The sequence below is a fragment of the Notechis scutatus genome, chromosome 13 (assembly GCF_049901735.1).
Source record: "Notechis scutatus isolate UNSWTSFEM ecotype Mainland chromosome 13, rNotScu1.2, whole genome shotgun sequence".
NCBI classification, from domain to species: domain Eukaryota; kingdom Metazoa; phylum Chordata; class Lepidosauria; order Squamata; family Elapidae; genus Notechis; species Notechis scutatus.
The window spans coordinates 7,154,725-7,171,895 of NC_142021.1; the positions used below are offsets into that span (position 1 = coordinate 7,154,725).

The 17,171-nt window shown below is 40.4% G+C and overlaps 1 protein-coding gene across 1 annotated transcript; it reads left to right on the forward strand.

Annotated features, from left to right (window-relative positions):
• The first annotated feature begins 136 nt into the window (after positions 1–136).
• Positions 137–13,465, forward strand: CDC45 (cell division cycle 45). The gene is made up of 18 exons (XM_026686370.2): positions 137–258; positions 1,588–1,647; positions 2,328–2,420; positions 2,710–2,847; positions 2,946–3,083; positions 3,443–3,498; positions 3,606–3,654; positions 4,762–4,823; positions 5,819–5,869; positions 6,098–6,217; positions 7,162–7,293; positions 8,256–8,354; positions 8,570–8,731; positions 9,712–9,850; positions 10,443–10,526; positions 12,033–12,151; positions 12,373–12,449; positions 13,098–13,465. The coding sequence occupies exons 1-18, from the start codon at positions 208–210 to the stop codon at positions 13,160–13,162; spliced, it is 1,695 nt and encodes a 564-aa protein (XP_026542155.1). The 5' UTR covers positions 137–207; the 3' UTR covers positions 13,163–13,465.
• The last annotated feature ends 3,706 nt before the right edge of the window (positions 13,466–17,171 follow it).

Sequence of the window (17,171 nt, forward strand, 5' to 3'; positions counted from 1 at the left end):
TTTGAGACGGGCGGGGGGAAAGAAGAGGGCGGGACTGAGGGTGAAACCCCGCCCATCCCGAACGACAAGGGTGATACCCTCGATCTCCGATTGGTCGGCTTCCGGAGCGCTCCGGCCAATGAGGAAAGGCGTTGCGTTTGGCGCCTTCCTTTGAAGTGGGTCTTTCTTCTCGCGCTCCGCCGCCATTGTGGCTTTTCCCGGCCGGTCATGTTCCTGACAGACTTTCGGAAGGAGTTTTACGAGGTGGTCGTGGGCCAGGTGAGGGGGGCTGGAGCCTCTGGGGGTCAGGAGGAGGAGGAGGCTTGAGGGCGACGGCTGAGGAGCATGGGGTTTGTAGTCCGCAGCGTTGAGAAGCTTCGCCCCCCAAAATGGGTCTACCCGATCGGGCTGTTGTGCAAGTTTAACACTGCTGGGGACGGGACGGGGTGGGGTGGGGGTTAAAGGAGGGAAGTTGGGCCTGGGTAGATTCTATGGGTTTCCCCTTTCAATGCTGAAAGAGGACGAGCCAGAATCCTGGTTGGGGAGGATGGGTATTGTAGTCCAGCTTTGCACCCACAGGCTGGGTTTACAGGGTCGGGGTGAGGCAGATGGAGGTGGACAGAGACCAGGGATTGGTTTGGGGATGGAAAGGGGGGGGGATAAAAAATGACTGGTGGCTGGGGAGGATGGGTCTTGTAGTCCACCATGAACAAGCTTGGGGCTGCTCTGGTGGGGCTGTTGTGACAGGGCACAAGTGCTGAGGCCCTGGAGCTGGGCCTGGGGGAGGGTTCCCCTTCAGGGTTTTCAGGGCTGGGGAGGATGGGTATTGTATTCCACCCTGTAAAAGGCTTTGCGTCTGTGGGACTGTTGGACAGGCCTTCCACTGCCAGGGTGGTGGAGCTGGGGTTGGTGTGTGTGTGTGTGTGTGTGTGTGTGTGTGTGTGTGTGTTTTAGGGACTGGTGGCTGGGGAGGATAGACATTGTAGTGCCTTGGGCTTAGAGAGTGGCCAGTGAGAACCAATGAGCCAAAGCTCTGAAATGGGAGAAAACTTTTCAGAACTGGCTTTGTGGACATATAAGCAAAGCCCTTGAAACTATGGAGAAGAAGATGAAATTGACTAGATTGGATTAAGATTGACTAGATTGGGATTAAGGGATCTGCTGCTCCTAACTAGGAAAGGCAGATAAACCAACCTGGTGCAGGTAATCCTTGTCTTACAACAGTCCACTTAGTGACCATTTGAAGTTACAACGGCACTGAAAAAACGTGACTTATGAACCTTGCCAGCATCCCAATTGGTCACGTGATTGACATTCAAATGCTTGACAACTGACTCACATTTATGACGGTGGCGGTGTCCTGGGATCACATGATCCCCTTTTGCAACCTTCTGACAAGCAAAGTCAATGGGGAAGCCAGATTCACTTAACCGTGTTAACTAATGTAACTATTGCAGGGGTTCACTCAAGAAATGTGGCAAAAAAAAGTTGTAAAATGAGGCAAAACTCACTTAACAAATTTCCCCCTTAACAACATAATGGACTCAGTTGTGGTCATAGATTGAGGACTCCCTGTCGTTGCTAACTAACATCTATATTTGCTTACAGCGGGTGCTGCTTCTGGTGGCTTCGGACATAGATGCATTATGTGCTTGTAAAATCCTCCAAGTAAGTCTGCCCTTCAAGTTTTTTGAGTGTACAAGTGACAAAATATTGTGCAATGGGGGAAAAGAACTGTAAATAAGCGAGCAATGAATATTTCCACATAAATGAATATACTATTACTATCTTTCTTGCAAAGCAATTGTGGACAATGGCTTGGGGGTGAGATAATTGAGGAAGTTTGTCTTGTTTTCTAAAAAAATGCATGATTTTCAGTTACAATTATCTCCAAATACATCCCAGATCTTTCCTATAGAAAGTGTTTGGAGGATGCTTTTGTAATGATAAATGAATTAGTATACAAATGTGCAACCTAAAGTGGTTGGATATGAGTAGGATGGTAAATTTTATAAATATAAATCAGTAAAATTATGTTGGTGGAACAACTTTAAAGAATGAGAAAAGAAAATCATCCTTGCGTGATTTTGATGATTATTATGATTTCCACGATAAAATGCCAACTTCCAGCCTGTAAATCATTTGTTAAATATAGTAAAAATGCAAAATTAGCAAAGTGTTAAACAACATGAGCGATTAACAAAGCTCCACGGTTCTAGCTTATTTGTTTTTAAATATAATTGATAAATGTACAAAAAACTTGCTTGGAAGCTGCTGTTGCTATGCTCAGCTAAAGTGAAGCTACAATATTATCCTTGCTCTTAAGTTTAGCCTTCATTTTTCTCCAGGCTTTATTCCAGTGTGATCATGTGCAATATACATTAGTCCCAGTATCTGGATGGCAAGAACTGGAAACAGCATTTCTAGAACATAAGGATCAGGTAAAGAAAAAATAATAAATGGGATATAGATATACTGTATAAAAAACAAGGGGAATAAAATACAATTCTCTCGCATCTATTGTACATTTTGTTTAGAAAATCCTATTATGGGGAATGGAACTTGAATAAGATCTTTTTAAAATTCTAATTTTTTTATAATGGCAATTTAAAAAATTTCTTGGAAGTATAATTGTTGGTATCTTGTCCCAAGAATTTAACTATTCTCGATATAAATTGCACATCCTTTCACGCAGATTTTTTTCCACTACCTATTTGCTTTTATTTACAGTTCAAGTATTTTGTGCTCCTAAACTGTGGAGCCAACATTGACCTGCTGGAAATCCTTCAACCCGACGACGATACTCTGTTCTTTGTTTGTGATACTCATAGACCTATCAATGTAGTGAACGTTTACAATGAGACGCAAGTAAGTTCTCCTTTTTGACAAAAAAAAGAAAGATAAATTCTTGTCTTTCACCAAGATTGTTACTGGGTTTTACAGTGGTTTTATTTAAATTTTACCAGATCAAACTTCTGGTCAAGCAAGATGATGACCTCGAGATTCCTGCCTATGATGATATTTTCAGGGAGGAAGAAGAGGAGGATTCTGGAAATGAAAGCGATGGATCAGAACCAGCAGGAAAACGTAGACGATTTGAAGAGGTCAGATTTGAGCAAGTTAAAATAAAATGGCATTTTAAAGGAAAGTCATATTTATAAATAGATTAAGGTAATTTAACAGTGACTGTACTAAGAAAAAGAAGACGCAACAAAGTATACGAGTCTCTTTCAAGGAGTAAAAGTGATTTTTAAAGATATTTTCTCCTTTGTTTTGGTTCATGGATATCTTGTATCATTTGAAACTAACTCAAGTTGTAATCCTTATCTTTTAAGGAATGTGTGTTTTTTTTAAGTTAAAATTGTTTCATTGTCAAACATTAACATTGTTGCCAACATTGAATATATTTATTTTTAGGGTGTTTTCCCTACATTGATCATTGTTTATCGTAATCTCTCCATAGGAAGTGGTAGAAAGAACAATGAAAAGACGTGAAAGAAGAGAGTGGGAAGCATGCAGGTATGTGACCCAAGCTATCTGCTTACTGGATATTTCTATTTATGACCATAGCAGGAAAAAAATCTTACTGATTTCTCCCCCACCCCCCCCTTTTTTTTTTTAATTAGGCAAGAAATTCTTTTTGACTACGAACAGTATGAATATCACGGGACATCGGTATGTATCGAATCTCATCTTCACAGTACGGTTTATTACTTTTTTTAAGTAAAGCGGTTATTGCATGATAAGGTTTCTTAATTTCTAGAAAACTAACTGAAAGGTTTATACCTGTGGAAATCCACCTGTTTTTTGAACAGTTCCTATGCAGGTGGTCCTCAACTTACAACAGTTCATTTAGTGACACCTCGAAGTTACAATGGCACTGAAAACCATTTTCAGTGCACATTTACGACCATTGCAGCATTCCCATAGCAATAGCACTTAGACTCATATACTGCTTTTCAGTGATTTACAGCCCTTCCTAAGCGGTTTACAGAGCCAGCCTCTTGCCCCCAACAATCTGGGTCCTCATTTTACCCACCTTGGAAGGAGGGCAGGCTGAGTCCACCTTGAACCAGTCAGGATCAAACTGCTGGCAGTGGGCAGAGTTAGCCTGCAATCCTGCATTCTAACCACTGTGCACCAAGGAAGAAAGGAAGGAAAGAGGAAGGAAGGTGGGTGAAAAGGAAGAACAATAGCTCTACCACTTAGATTTACATATCACTTCACAGTGCTTTCAAGCCCTCTCTAAGCAGTTTACAGAGCTAGCCTCTTGCCCCCAACAATCTGGGTCCTCATTTTACCCACCTCAAAAGGATCGAAGACTGAGTCCACCTTAAGCCTAGTGGAATTTGAACTGCCAAATTGCAGGCAGCCGATAGTCAGCAGAAATAGCCTGCAGTACCGCACTCTAACCACTGTGCCATTGAGGCCCATAACCATAACTTAACCACTGCAGTGATCCACTTAAAAACTGTGAAGAAAAGTCATAAAATAGGCAAAACTCACAACAACCATCTCACTTAGAATCATAAATGTTGAGCTCAGTTGTGGTTGTAAGTTGAGGACTACCTATAATCCAAAACCCCGCCAGCTTTTAAGTTAAAAATTTTAACCTGTTGGTTCAGGTTCTATTATTATTATGGGAAAAGGTGAGACTCGGATGATGTATGGTACAGAATTTACTTTCTGGCTGTGGAAGGTCTCCCTGAAAAGGTTTGCTTTCTTGATGGTGCCACACGTTTTCTCTTTACTCTGATTGTTTCATCATTTCCCCTTTTACAGTCTGCCATGATGATGTTTGATTTGGCGTGGATAATGTCCAAAGACTTGAACGACATGCTGTGGTAGGTAGTCTTGTCTGTGATATTGCTAATTGTTCCAAAGGTGCTTTTTTCAAGACACAACTGGATTTTCTGTTTTTTATTTTTTTTTTCTTTGAAGACGTTTTGCTTCTCATCCAAGAAGCTTTTTCAGCTCTGACTGGATGGATGGTGGGAAATGGAAGGATTTATATTCCTTGAGTACAGAACATTGCTGTGTCCCAAAGTCTTTTCCAATAAAACAAACATGAACCAAAGGGAACAGAAACCTTTTAATGTTTCTTACGAATCCCCGGTTAAAAGGCTGCTGCAAACTAATTAACTTTGATAAGCACAAGCCTCGCCAAAACTGTGCGAGGCTGCCAAGAATCACAGATAAGAAATATTTTACGACACAAAAATCTTCAAATACCAACTAAGATACTGCAATGTCCACAAGGCTCGAGTTTCAGAACATCTTTGCTTCCTGCAAAGAAGGTCCGATTCACAGCTGGCTTTTATCTTCTTGAAGGAGGGGCCATTACCTTGCAGCCTTACTCCCGAGTCGCCCGTGCTGCTGCAGCTGCTCTTTCCTGGGCATTTGGCACAGGCTCCTCAGGAAACTCCTCATCGCTGCTGCCAGCCCCCACAATCTCTGAAGGCAGCAGTCCACTCCCTAATGGTCCTGGCCCCTCATCTGTGTCCTCGCTCTCCTCAGCCGTCCACACCTGCTGTTGGCTAACCACAACAAGGTCATGTAATCACTTCCTTTGTGTGTGTGTGTGTATGTGTGTGTTGATCACGTGGCCTTGGGACACAGCAATGATCATAAATATGGACCACTTGCCAAGCATCCGAATTTCGATCACGTGATCTTGGAAATGCTGCAAAGGTCTTAACTGAAAAACAGTCCTAAGTCCCTTTTTTTCAGTGCCGTTGTAACTTTGAACAGTCACTAAATGAGCTGTTGTGAGTCAAGGACTTCCTGTGCAGGAAAAAAGGAATGTGTGCAAGCCTCGATTCTTTTTCTTTTTTGTAAGGTGGGCTGTTGTTGGACTAACAGATCAGTGGATCCAAGACAGAATCACTCAGTAAGTTAACGCCTTCTTTAAATCATTTGCTCTCCCAGTGATTTTCATGGTGTTTCTTGAGCCAAAAATTTGTTCCATATGGAACCGAAATCGTTCCAAAACAAACTCTTTCCTTAACCTTTCCCCAGAAAAACATTTTCATTTCCTGAGCTTCGAGGTAGAAAAAGAGGTGAGGGAGCTACTACCATCCATCAATAATATGTTGCCTTTCTTTTTCTTGAATGGAAGAATGAAGTATGTGACGGACGTCGGGACTCTCCAGCGTCACGTCACTCGGCATAATCATCGCAACGGGGATGAAGAGAACTCCCTTTCTATCGACTGCATGAGAATCGCCTTTGAGTATGAGTATCCTTCCAAAGGCTGGTGCAAATTGTTTAGGACTTCAGCTGCCACTTGACACAAATTGAATTTTCACTGTGAAATCATTGGCCCGGATCACTCGTGATGGGGGCCACTCCTCCCACCCACAACCCTTGTAGCTTTTGAGCATGTGAGCTTGTGGCTTGTCTGTCTTTCTATCCACCTTTTCTCTGTCGTTCCAGTTTCAAAATCTAGTCCTAGTTTTTAAGCAGTATTTGACTGAGAGTCCCATGGCTCCAACATTGTTACTAATTGTGGCCTAGGAAACCAAGATAACAGTGCTTGGTGCTTCTGCATTCACAAAAAAAATGAGACAGAGAGAAAGCGCAAATTAGTGCATCAATAATCGTACTGTATAGCAGCAAATTATGAGCAAAAACGGATTGTGGTTCAGAATATTTTAAAGGGAGGCTGGAAAAATGTTCCAATGCTTTCCAAAAGGCCTGTGCGTTTCTGCTTTAATTTCCACATCAGAAATACTGGGGGGAAAGGCCTAAGATTTGTTCACAAGCCTAATAAGAATTCTAAACTCCAATAACAGGATGTCAATATTTTCTAGAAGTATTAAGCCTTGTTTAATCTGCATAAGCCAACCTAGTTGCATTTATGGGGAAGAAAATAACAGAAGAGGGGAAATAATCCCAATAATCCCAATCCATCATCTTTTACGACCCCATAATCCCTTGCAGGGTGGAGTTCTGGCAACTGAATGGAGCTAACAGAGAGTTTAATGGCCAGATACCCTTCCTGTCGCCAGTACAGAGTTTTGTTCAGATAAATTCTCAGTGTGCCCAAAGAAAGGAATATCTGCCTCTACCTAGGATCGAACTTGCAGCCTCCTGATTGTGAGGCAAGAGCTCCACCTCTAGGCCACCCCACCACTCTGATCCCAATCACAATTATTCACCCTTAATTCTCGATGGCCTTAGCTTGTGCCTCGCACTTTATCAGCATTGGTCTCTGTACGAAAGTCTCTGCAATACTTGCTACACATCTGCCAGCTTCAAGCTTTGGTCTGTTCAAGGCCAGAAGAGGTTGCAAGAATTCTTGGCTGACATGGGGTGAGTTAATCGGGAGAGCTGGGTATTGAAAAGGAAAAAAAAATCCAAATCATGATGATCAGGAAATCTCTCAATGGCCATGGATGGAAATGCTGAAGGAATGATGAGCATGGGTTTGTAATACTGGAGTAGGGGTCTCCTCAGCAACTTTAAGACCTTGTGGACTTCAACTCCTCATAGTTGGGAGTTGAAGTTCACAAGTCTTAAAGTTGCCAAGTTTGTTGCCAAGACCCACGTACCAGAGTTAAAAGCAAAGTCAGCTTGGTATCACTTGGTTATTCAGAGCCTCTGTTCTTTCACAACCTCTGCATGTAGAAGATTCTAGGTTTCAAATCCAACATTTCTGTAGCAGTTAGGAAGAAAACATCCCAAATTTTCCAAAATTCCTATCATTGGTCAGCAGAAAATACAGGGACAAAGTAAAGTAGTTTCCAATATTCAATAAAAGGCATTGTTCTTAGAAACTAGCAATACAGGTGGTCCTTGACCAGAATTGAGCCCAAACTTTGTGTTCCGAAGTGAGACATTGGTTAAGTGAGTTTTGCCCCATTTTACGACCTTTCTTGCCCCCGTTGTTAACTGAATCGCTGCAGTTGGTAACCCGGTTGTTAAGTGAATCTGGCTTCCCCAATGACGTTGCTTGTCAGAAGGTGATTACATGACCCTGGGACACTGCAACTGTCGTAGATATGAGTCAGTTGCCAAGCATTTGAATGTTGATCCTGCGACCAAAAGGATGCTGCAATTGTAAGTGTGAAAAATGGTCATAAGTCTTTTTTTTTTCATTGTCGTAACTTTGAACGGTTACTAAATGAACTGTTGTAAGTTGAGGACCGGCTGTACTTAGCGGATCAGCAGGAAGAGATTGGCGGTGTCTTAGTTCAGTGTGTCAGATGAACCTTTTGGGAAGTGTTCCTGCCATCATTCCCATGGACTTAATTCCTTATTTTGTTTTTTTTAAGGTTGCCTTTAAAGCAAGTCAAACAGAAATTTCATTCCATGGACATGTCCTTGAAAGAGAACCTTCGGGAAATCATTGAAGAATCCGCAAATAAGTTTGGGTAAGATACTTTTCTTTCTAATGATACAGAACTCTGAACTGATTTTCTCCTCTATGTATTTATTGGTAAAATTTATATAGGTCTCTTCAGGGTAACTCTGGGCGGCTTACAATCATAAAAGATAAAAAAACTGTATAAGTTAAAAGACATAAATAACGCCACAGTGTCGCATGAAGTTGTTTGAACATCTCTAATGCCTCCCCTTTGTTTTCCAGGATGAAGGATCTGAGAGTGCAAACCTTCAGTGTCCATTTTGGTTTTAAAAACAAGTTTTTAGCCAGTGACGTCGTGTATGCCACGGCGGCGTTGATGGAGAACATGGACAAGGAGGAGAACAGAACCGATAATTTTATCAAGGCTTTGGATAGCCTTTCCAGGTAACGTACATTTTCCCCTCTTGTAATCCTAGCGTATGTGGAAGAAGCCAGGTTAGCAAGCCAATGTTGCTATAGAGCAATAGTTCTCAACCCTGGCAAACTTGAAGAACCCCCTGAATTCCCCAGCCAGGCAAGCCTGAATTCTTAAAAGTTCACAGATCTTCAAGTTGCCACTGAAGGAAAGGGCAAAAGAGCCCACTCTAAAATTGTAGTCTCTATAGAAAATTATTATTTGCAGACATTTGCTAATGTGTGGAAGGCCTTAGCTAACAAAATCTTCACAACAGGCTTGCTCGGGGTGGAACAAGGCAACTCTGCACATGAAAGTTGAGGTTTACAAGAACAAGGAACATACCAAAGTGCTAAAATATATATATATATATATATTAGTATTAATTACTGTATGGCATATTGTGCTACTTGTTACTGGGAATGAGGGACAAATGTGCTGATGATGGCTAGACGTTGCAAATGCGATCTAAGCAATATGAACAAACCTGGATAAGGTCACGGGATGATCTAAGAGGGATGGGCTAAACAAGTGATGTGATTCACTTATCAACTGTGTCGAGAAAGGTCATAAAATGGGGCAAAACTCTTCACTTAACCAATGACTCACCTGGCAACAGAAGTTTTGAGTTCAGTCGAGGTCGTAAGTCCAGGACTACCTGTACTGCTAATTTCTGGTAATGATGCCTTTTATCGAATATCGGAAACTATTTCACTCAGATTCAAATCACAGTCCCTGTTCTCTGCTGACCAGCTTCTGCAAAATTTCGGATGTTTTCTTCCTAATTGCTCCAGAAATGTTGGGTTTGAACCTAGTATTGTAGATACTGTCCAGTTAACAAGTTACCAGTATTGGGCCCGCTGAGGAACCTTTGCGTTAAGGGTGATAGTGAGGAAACATTTCCTAAGAATCATACGAATGACTTTCCTTCTGGGTAAAAGCCATGTCTTCGTTTTGCTTCTCCTTCCAGGGGTAATCTGGACCAGTTGCTTCAAGGACTGGAGCTGGCCAAAAAACAGCTGTGCGCCATCCAGCAGACTGTGGCCAGCTGCATCTGCACCAACCTTGTCATCAACCAGGGACCGTTCCTGTACTGCTACCTCATGGAGGTGAACATTGCCTTGCACTCACTCCTTTCTCCTTTCCAGTCTATACTATTCTCTCTCTGTGTGTCTGTGTGTCTATCTGTCATCTATCTACTCTACCTACCTACCTCTATCTACTGTATCTATCTACTGTTATCTATTATATATCTATCTACTGTATCTATTATCTATCTATCTACTGTATCTATTTATTTATCTTGCTGTATCTATTATATGTCTGTCTGTCTGTCCATTTACTGTATATCGTCTATATCCATCTATCTATCTATCTCTATACTGTATCTACTGTATATTATATATCTCTATCTCTATTAGTATCTATCTCTGTCTGTCTATCTTATCTACGTAACTATCTAGTTATCTATTATATATCTATCTACTGTATCTATCTATATTATATATCTATTTGTTTCTATATCTATTATCTATCTATCTATCTATCTATCTATCTATCTATCTATCTATCTATCTATCTATCTATCTATCTATCTATCTATCTATCTATCTATCTTTATCTATTGATCTATCATCCATAATCTATCTTAATTTTCTACCCAGCCATCCATTTACTTAGTTATAAATATTTATTTTTCAGGGTACCCCAGATGTGAGATTATTCTCCAGGCCAATATCCTTATGTCTACTCACCAAGTGCCTGCTTAAATCCTTTGTTTCTTCTGTAAGTAAGCTATTAGTTATAGTTTCTTCTGTAAGTAAGCTATTAGTAATATGGCATCCACCATTGGGAGCTTTATTTTGAAGCATGACATTTAAGCCATCAATCAAAAAATACCATGAATAATGCCCAAATTAGATATGACTCACACACCATAAAGTTTGCTTTAAAAAAAGAGAAGCATCAGTGCTTCTCTTAACTCATACACACAATGTTTTGTAAAGAGGAAGCTTCCTTGAAATTGCATTAGGATTGGGTGAAAAACTAAAAATTACAGACTTCCTACCTGATGTCATTTCTGTAATCCACCCCAGGAATGTCTTTTTAAAAAAATAAAAATAAAATATGCAGATTAACTGTTTTAACATCCTGCCTGGTTTGGCCCTAAATTAAATTATTCAGCGCTTTAAGATAAGCATTGAAAAACAGTGAAACAAGAAAAAGGCAGGGTGGCTTTTAGTTCTAAATAGTTCTTAGATAGCGTTGGATTCTCAAGTAAAGTAACGTTGCAAATCTAAAGCAGTATCTTGCAAAAAAATTAGCAAAGTATGTCCAGAGAAGGAGGAAAATGATGACATGCGACGATGTCATAACGTGCAAATAACACGAATCAAACATGAATTCTGTATGTTTTGTGCAGTTACATGTACCTGTCATTTTGCTATTGTCATAGTTGTTGCAAATACCAGTTAGTGTACCTGAATATGGGTAGTCCTCGACTTACGGCAATTCAGTCTAAACTTTATGTTGCTCAATGAGAAATTTGTTAAGTGGGCTTTGTCCTACTTTATGATTTTTCTTCCCGCAGTTGTTAGTAACATGGTTATTAAGCGAATCAGGCTTCCCCCATTGAATTGGCTTGTCAGAAGTTTGCAAAAGGGGATCACGGGACCCCAGGAAACCACGACCGTCATAAATACGAACCAGTTGTCAAATCATCTGAATGTAAATCACATGACCATGCAGATGCTGCAACTGTCATAAGTGTAAAGTGGTCCTAAGTCACTTTTTCCAGTGCTGTTGTAAACTTCAAGCGGTCACCAAATGAATTGTTGTAAGTTGAGGACTACCTAGATCATCCATTCAATCACCCATCCATCTGCTATAATCTGGTGCTAACCCTACTTGGATAAGTATTGCGGGTGGCACCTTAAAAGCCTTTTAATCTTGTTCCAAACTATTTTTATGGTTGCGAGGTATGTCAATCTCCCTTTTAAAAGCAATGAGAGATTAAAAAAAATAAATCTCAAACTTAACAGTGCAATGAGACTGCGACAGCAATCAGTGGAAGCGAAGTCTGTTTAGGATGCTTAGCTTAGTCCCATCTTGGTTCTATCTGCAGTCTTCCTCAGATAGCATTAATCCTCAAATTTGTCCTTCGCCTGTACTTCAAAAAAAACCAGCACCCCAAACCCAGCTCGTTGGTCTTAGGAATCTGCCTTTGAGCTTCGTCTTAATCCTTTTAGACTTTAAACCCCTTTTCTGATGTTTGATTTTTATTTTTTTTAGACCAGAAACAAGCGCTGCAAACTTCTGCCCATGATTATGGCTGCCCCCATGAATCTCGAGCAAGGGACAGTAATCATGGTTGGGACCCCGCCTCACACAGAAAGCTCCGATAAAAAAAAGTAAGGGCTTTGTCTAACCTACAGGAGGGTCTCTTTGATCTCATTCTTTGAGCGTGGTGAAGATAGGCCTGCTAAGAGCAACTGTTTCAGTGACTGAAAGGAACTTCTGGAATGTTATGGGATCTAGCATGGGGAGCAGTAATAAGTGGCGAGCGAGATCAGAAACGTAGGACGTGTCGTTTGCAAGTATCTGACCAAGATGTGTTTTTCTCCCTTTCTAGCTTTTTTGGGAGAGCGTTTGAAAAAGCTGCCGAAAACACAAATTCTCGGACTTTACACAACCACTTCGACATGTCCAGTGAGTAAAATTCATTGGAGCTTTCTTATATAGGGCACATATATATACATATATTTTCCCTAAAGGATGGTACACAAAGCGCACGATGCTTTATGATGGAAGCTAATGTATATTGCCTCCCTGTAGAGACTTTTACTTCACATTGCTGGCTAAGTCATAAGGAAGACCATCGATTGCTTAGTTGCAGGCATTGAAAATGATACAGCTTAATGTTTTTCATACTAAATGAATTTGCATAAGCTGCTTTAAATTCTGAATTGGTTCTTAAGAACATAGAAGTGTATTAGGGTGTTGATTATTAGAGACCTGAAGTTTCCAATGTCTATGGAGATTGTCAGTCATCCAGGTGACAGTTGTCCCAAAGGTGCTTTTTCAAAAGGCAGGTGTTGTTTTTCCTTGGAAGACCTTTCGCTTCTCATCCAAGAAGCTTCTTCAGTTCTGACTGAACAGTGGAGGATGGAAGGATTTATATTATATCCCCCACCATTCAGTCAGAACTGAAGAAGCTTCTTGGATGAGAAGCGAAAAGTCTTCCAGGAAAAACAAAGTCCACATGCCTTTTGAAAAAGCACCATTGGAACATCTTGAAGAAGGTGCACTCAGGATAATGAATTATCCCTCTGACACTTATTTCCTTTATTATTTTAGTAATCGAATTGAAAATGGAAGACAGGAGCAAATTTCTTGATGCCCTTATTGCTCTTTTATCCTAATGGTAAGCTGTTGAAGAATGTTGGTTTCTCTCCCACTACATGACATTTTTAGAGCCATTTGCCATGTTTCACATTGTGGCGTTGGCTATATTTGGAAAGGTGTTTTCTTCTTGGTAGAAGAGAACTGAGGCCTTGCCATCCGTGTGTTTTATTTTGTACATATGAATCTGTAAATACCTTGTGTCTACCAAAACTTTGTCTCGATTTTATGCCCATCTGTTTTAAAACACTTTTAAGAGTATTCGTGTAACCAGTGCCAGTTTGTGCTTGGAAAAATGTAATCAAATAAATTTTTAAATTTTATATCTTGTTTGATATAGGACCCTTTCTTATTTAAAGTGCATTAACATCATATTATCAATGCATTATTAATAATTACATGGGAAAAGTTTCCTTTTAATGTGGCTTCTACATGCATTCGTATTGGTTGAAAGACATGATAAAGCGCTAAAAGTTTTGTTACTCAATTGGCTAGGTTCACTTTAAAAAAATATATATCTGTAATGCAGCCTTTCCTTGCTTGTAAATCATGGTTTTCAGCCAAATTTATTGCATTGAACTCAGCTAGTTGGGTTATATTGGGAAAAAAAAATTCATGAGTGCAAACCACTTTCATGAGTGTTTGATCAACTGAATTGGCTTATTGCTATTCTTATAACTTCCTCTTTTGCAGTTTAAGGATCTAGCTAGATTTGAAGCAATAACAGACGATTTTCACAGAAAGTGGCTGGATTTGCACCACATGCCGAGTTCCAAACTAGGCCATTCGTTTTGTCTAGTACGGGGCTCTCCAAAACTTGGCAACTTTAAGACTTGTGAACTTCAACTCCCAGAATTCCTCAGCCAGCTGTGCCAAGTTGCCAAATTTGAAGACTCCTGGTCTATATAATATGCAAACTCAACCAGGTATCGTGTATACAGGTGATGCTCCCTTTCCAGCTGCAATTGGGACCAGAATCTTAAGTGGCTCAATGTCACACGTCCATGCTGACTGACAGCATCAATTCCAGCTGCAGTTGTTAAGTGAATCACCACGGGTTGTTAAGCACAACATCATACAACCTCACCTTCTGACATCCTGCTGGCTTCCCCAATGACGGAAAGTGATTATGTGAAGTTCTCAAACAGTGATCGTAAGATTGCGGGACTCTGCGACCATCCTAAATGCACACCAGTTACCGATGAATTGTGATTGTGCATTGTTATTGTGGAAACGCTGTGATGGCGACGCCTTGAGAACGGGTCATTGGTGTCTTTTTTTCAGCTGAATGGTCATTGAACAAGCTGTTGGTAGGTTAGGACTACCTGTATATGCTTTCTGTCAATCTTTAGCAAGCTGGCTGGGGAATTCTGGGAGTTGAAGTCCTCCTGCCATTTTCAAGAAACATCAGCACTGGAGTATTGTACCTATGTATCACAACAAAGCAACACTGATATCTTCGAGGGATCTCAATGACAAGGATGACTAAAAACAGATATTTCAGGACCTTGGACAGAGCTCAGAGACTCAATGAATGAAGCTCTCGGAAGACTAATTTCTCCTGACTATCCCTTTCCAGACCCATCTTTTTTGTAACTTGCTCCACCTTTATTACCTTTTAAGTAACTCGAGCATACCTAATACTCTTTCCTACTGTTTTCCCCACAAGAACAAACCAGTGAGGTGGGTTAGGCTGAGAGAGGGATTGGCCCAAAGCCTAAGTGGGGGACTAGAATTCATGGTGTCTTGGTGATTAGTCCAAAACCATCCAGCTGGCTTTCATGTTTAAGGCAGGACTAGAACTCACCGTCTCCTGGTGATACGTCTTTCTTGTCTAAGGTGGGACTAGAACTCCCAGCTTCCTGGTGATTGGCCCAAAGTCACCCAGCTGGCTTTCATGCCTAAGGTGGGACTAGAATTCACCTGGTTTCTAGGCCAGAACCTTAACTACTATACCAAACTGACTTTCTTATATATCCATCAGAAAAAAAGACATTTTACGATCTTTCTTTCATTGGTGGCATGAATCTTTTTGGTAACTTTCTTCACTCCTCTTTCTCTTTACCACAGTTAATGCAATAACCTGTTTCCTTTTATTTATTTATATCTGTGTATTTTCTTGTAATATGCTGCTTCAAATACATTTTGGTTCCTTGTTTATTTCAAACCAGATGGTGACAAGAGGAGCTATTGTTGCTAGAACAAATCCTGTTTTTGTTACTTTTTGTTTTTAAAATTTCTCCAGACAAGAATACTTTGTAGTATGTCAACGATTCATTCTTACTACCTCTAGACATTCTTATCAGATGCTCTGTGGGCCAATTATGAAGGATTTCTGGCTTTTTCTATCGAAGCTAAATAATCGGGCTTGAGCTTGCTTTTGTAATTATGACCGTAGTGTTTACAGTCGCTTTATAGATAGTAAGATCTTCCAGTTCAAATGCCATGACTTGCAACAGGAATCAATACCTTCTTACTGTGGAACTTCTGTTCTGCAGAATTCTCTTTGTAGTAAATAACAGGACTCTGTAGTACGTGTGGAATTTTAAAGACTAAAGGAAGGAGAAGTCCCTCTTCTGGTGTTCAAAGTTTTTAATATTGGTTTATCAAAATGTAGTTACAAAATACAAAAGAAAATAATGGAGGGAAAAGGGGAAGGGAAAAGTGTAGGGCAAAGAAGAAAAAAAGAAAAGTGTTGACTTCCAACTGCCTTTGGTGCATTAGTGTAAGATTATAGCATCAAGCCTCAACTTTTTTGCTTTTACATAATAACGCAAACTAGCCATTTCTATAACAACAAACCTATTTAATCGGCAAAACCCAACATCAAAGTTTCGTGTTTTTTTTCTCTCCACCTCAAGCACAAAGTCCAGAAGCGGTTTCCACTCAGAAACAAAAGCAATTGTGTTCTTTTTTTTTAAATCAGAGCAGTCAATTTAGCCATCTCTGCCAACTTTTGCAGCCATTCCTCCATTGTGGGAGAGAAGCCCCTCTTCTTTTTGAGCAGTGAGTGGGTGATGGGTGAGAGAAAGCCTTATAACTCAAATAAGGTGAATTGGATATTTTTATTTTATTATCAAATTTAGAAACTACCCATCTCTCTCACACAGCAACTCTGGGCGGTATACAAATGAACTATTAGAACATCAAAACTATATGCAGACCAGAACTGTGAGGCCAAAATTTATGTTGCTAAGTGAGAGATTCATTAACTGAGTTTTGTCCCATTTTTGACTTTTCTTGTCACCTTGGTTAAGTGAATCCCTGCAGTTGTTAAATTAGTAACATCGTCGTGGAGTGAATCTGATTTCCCCGTTGACTTTGCTTGACAGAACGACGCAAAAGGGGACCAACTGTCATAAATATGAGTCAGTTGTCAAGTGTCTGAATGTAAATCACGTGACCATGGGGATGCTGCAACAGTCGTAAGTGTGAAAAATGGCCATAAGTCACTTTTTCCAGTGCTGTTGTGGCTTCAAATGGTCGCTAAGTGAACTGTTGTACGTTGAAGACTACCTGTAAAATTTTTATAAGAGGTATTGCCTCTTTTCCTCTGCTTTTTACTTTAAAACCTGATGTCAACTCATAAAACATTTTGTATACACATTTTATAGTTGTCAACAGAAAGAAGGGCGGGTTTTTTTTTCAAAGAGCAGGCATGGAATTGAAAGTACATTCCATTCATATTTTCTTCAAAGACTGATTAGATGACTGAAGCTTCTGCCACGCAAAAATCTAATTGGAGAGCATGATTGATGACTCTTGGCTATGGACGTGTTTCATTGGCTGGTACACCCAGGGGACTGGGGCGGGGGAACAGGGTCAAGGGTGACAGTGAATTATGTATCTCAGAGTTGGCTGCGCCCAGGCAACTGCTGGAATGTTAACTTCTAATAAATGCTCTTTAGTTTTGGGAGTGTGGCTCGAGGGTCATGATTTAATCGGAGTAACTACCAGAATCCTGACACCTCTATTAAGTTTTAGGCTTACAGTGTAGCTGAATTATAGCAGTGCAGTCAGAAAATACAC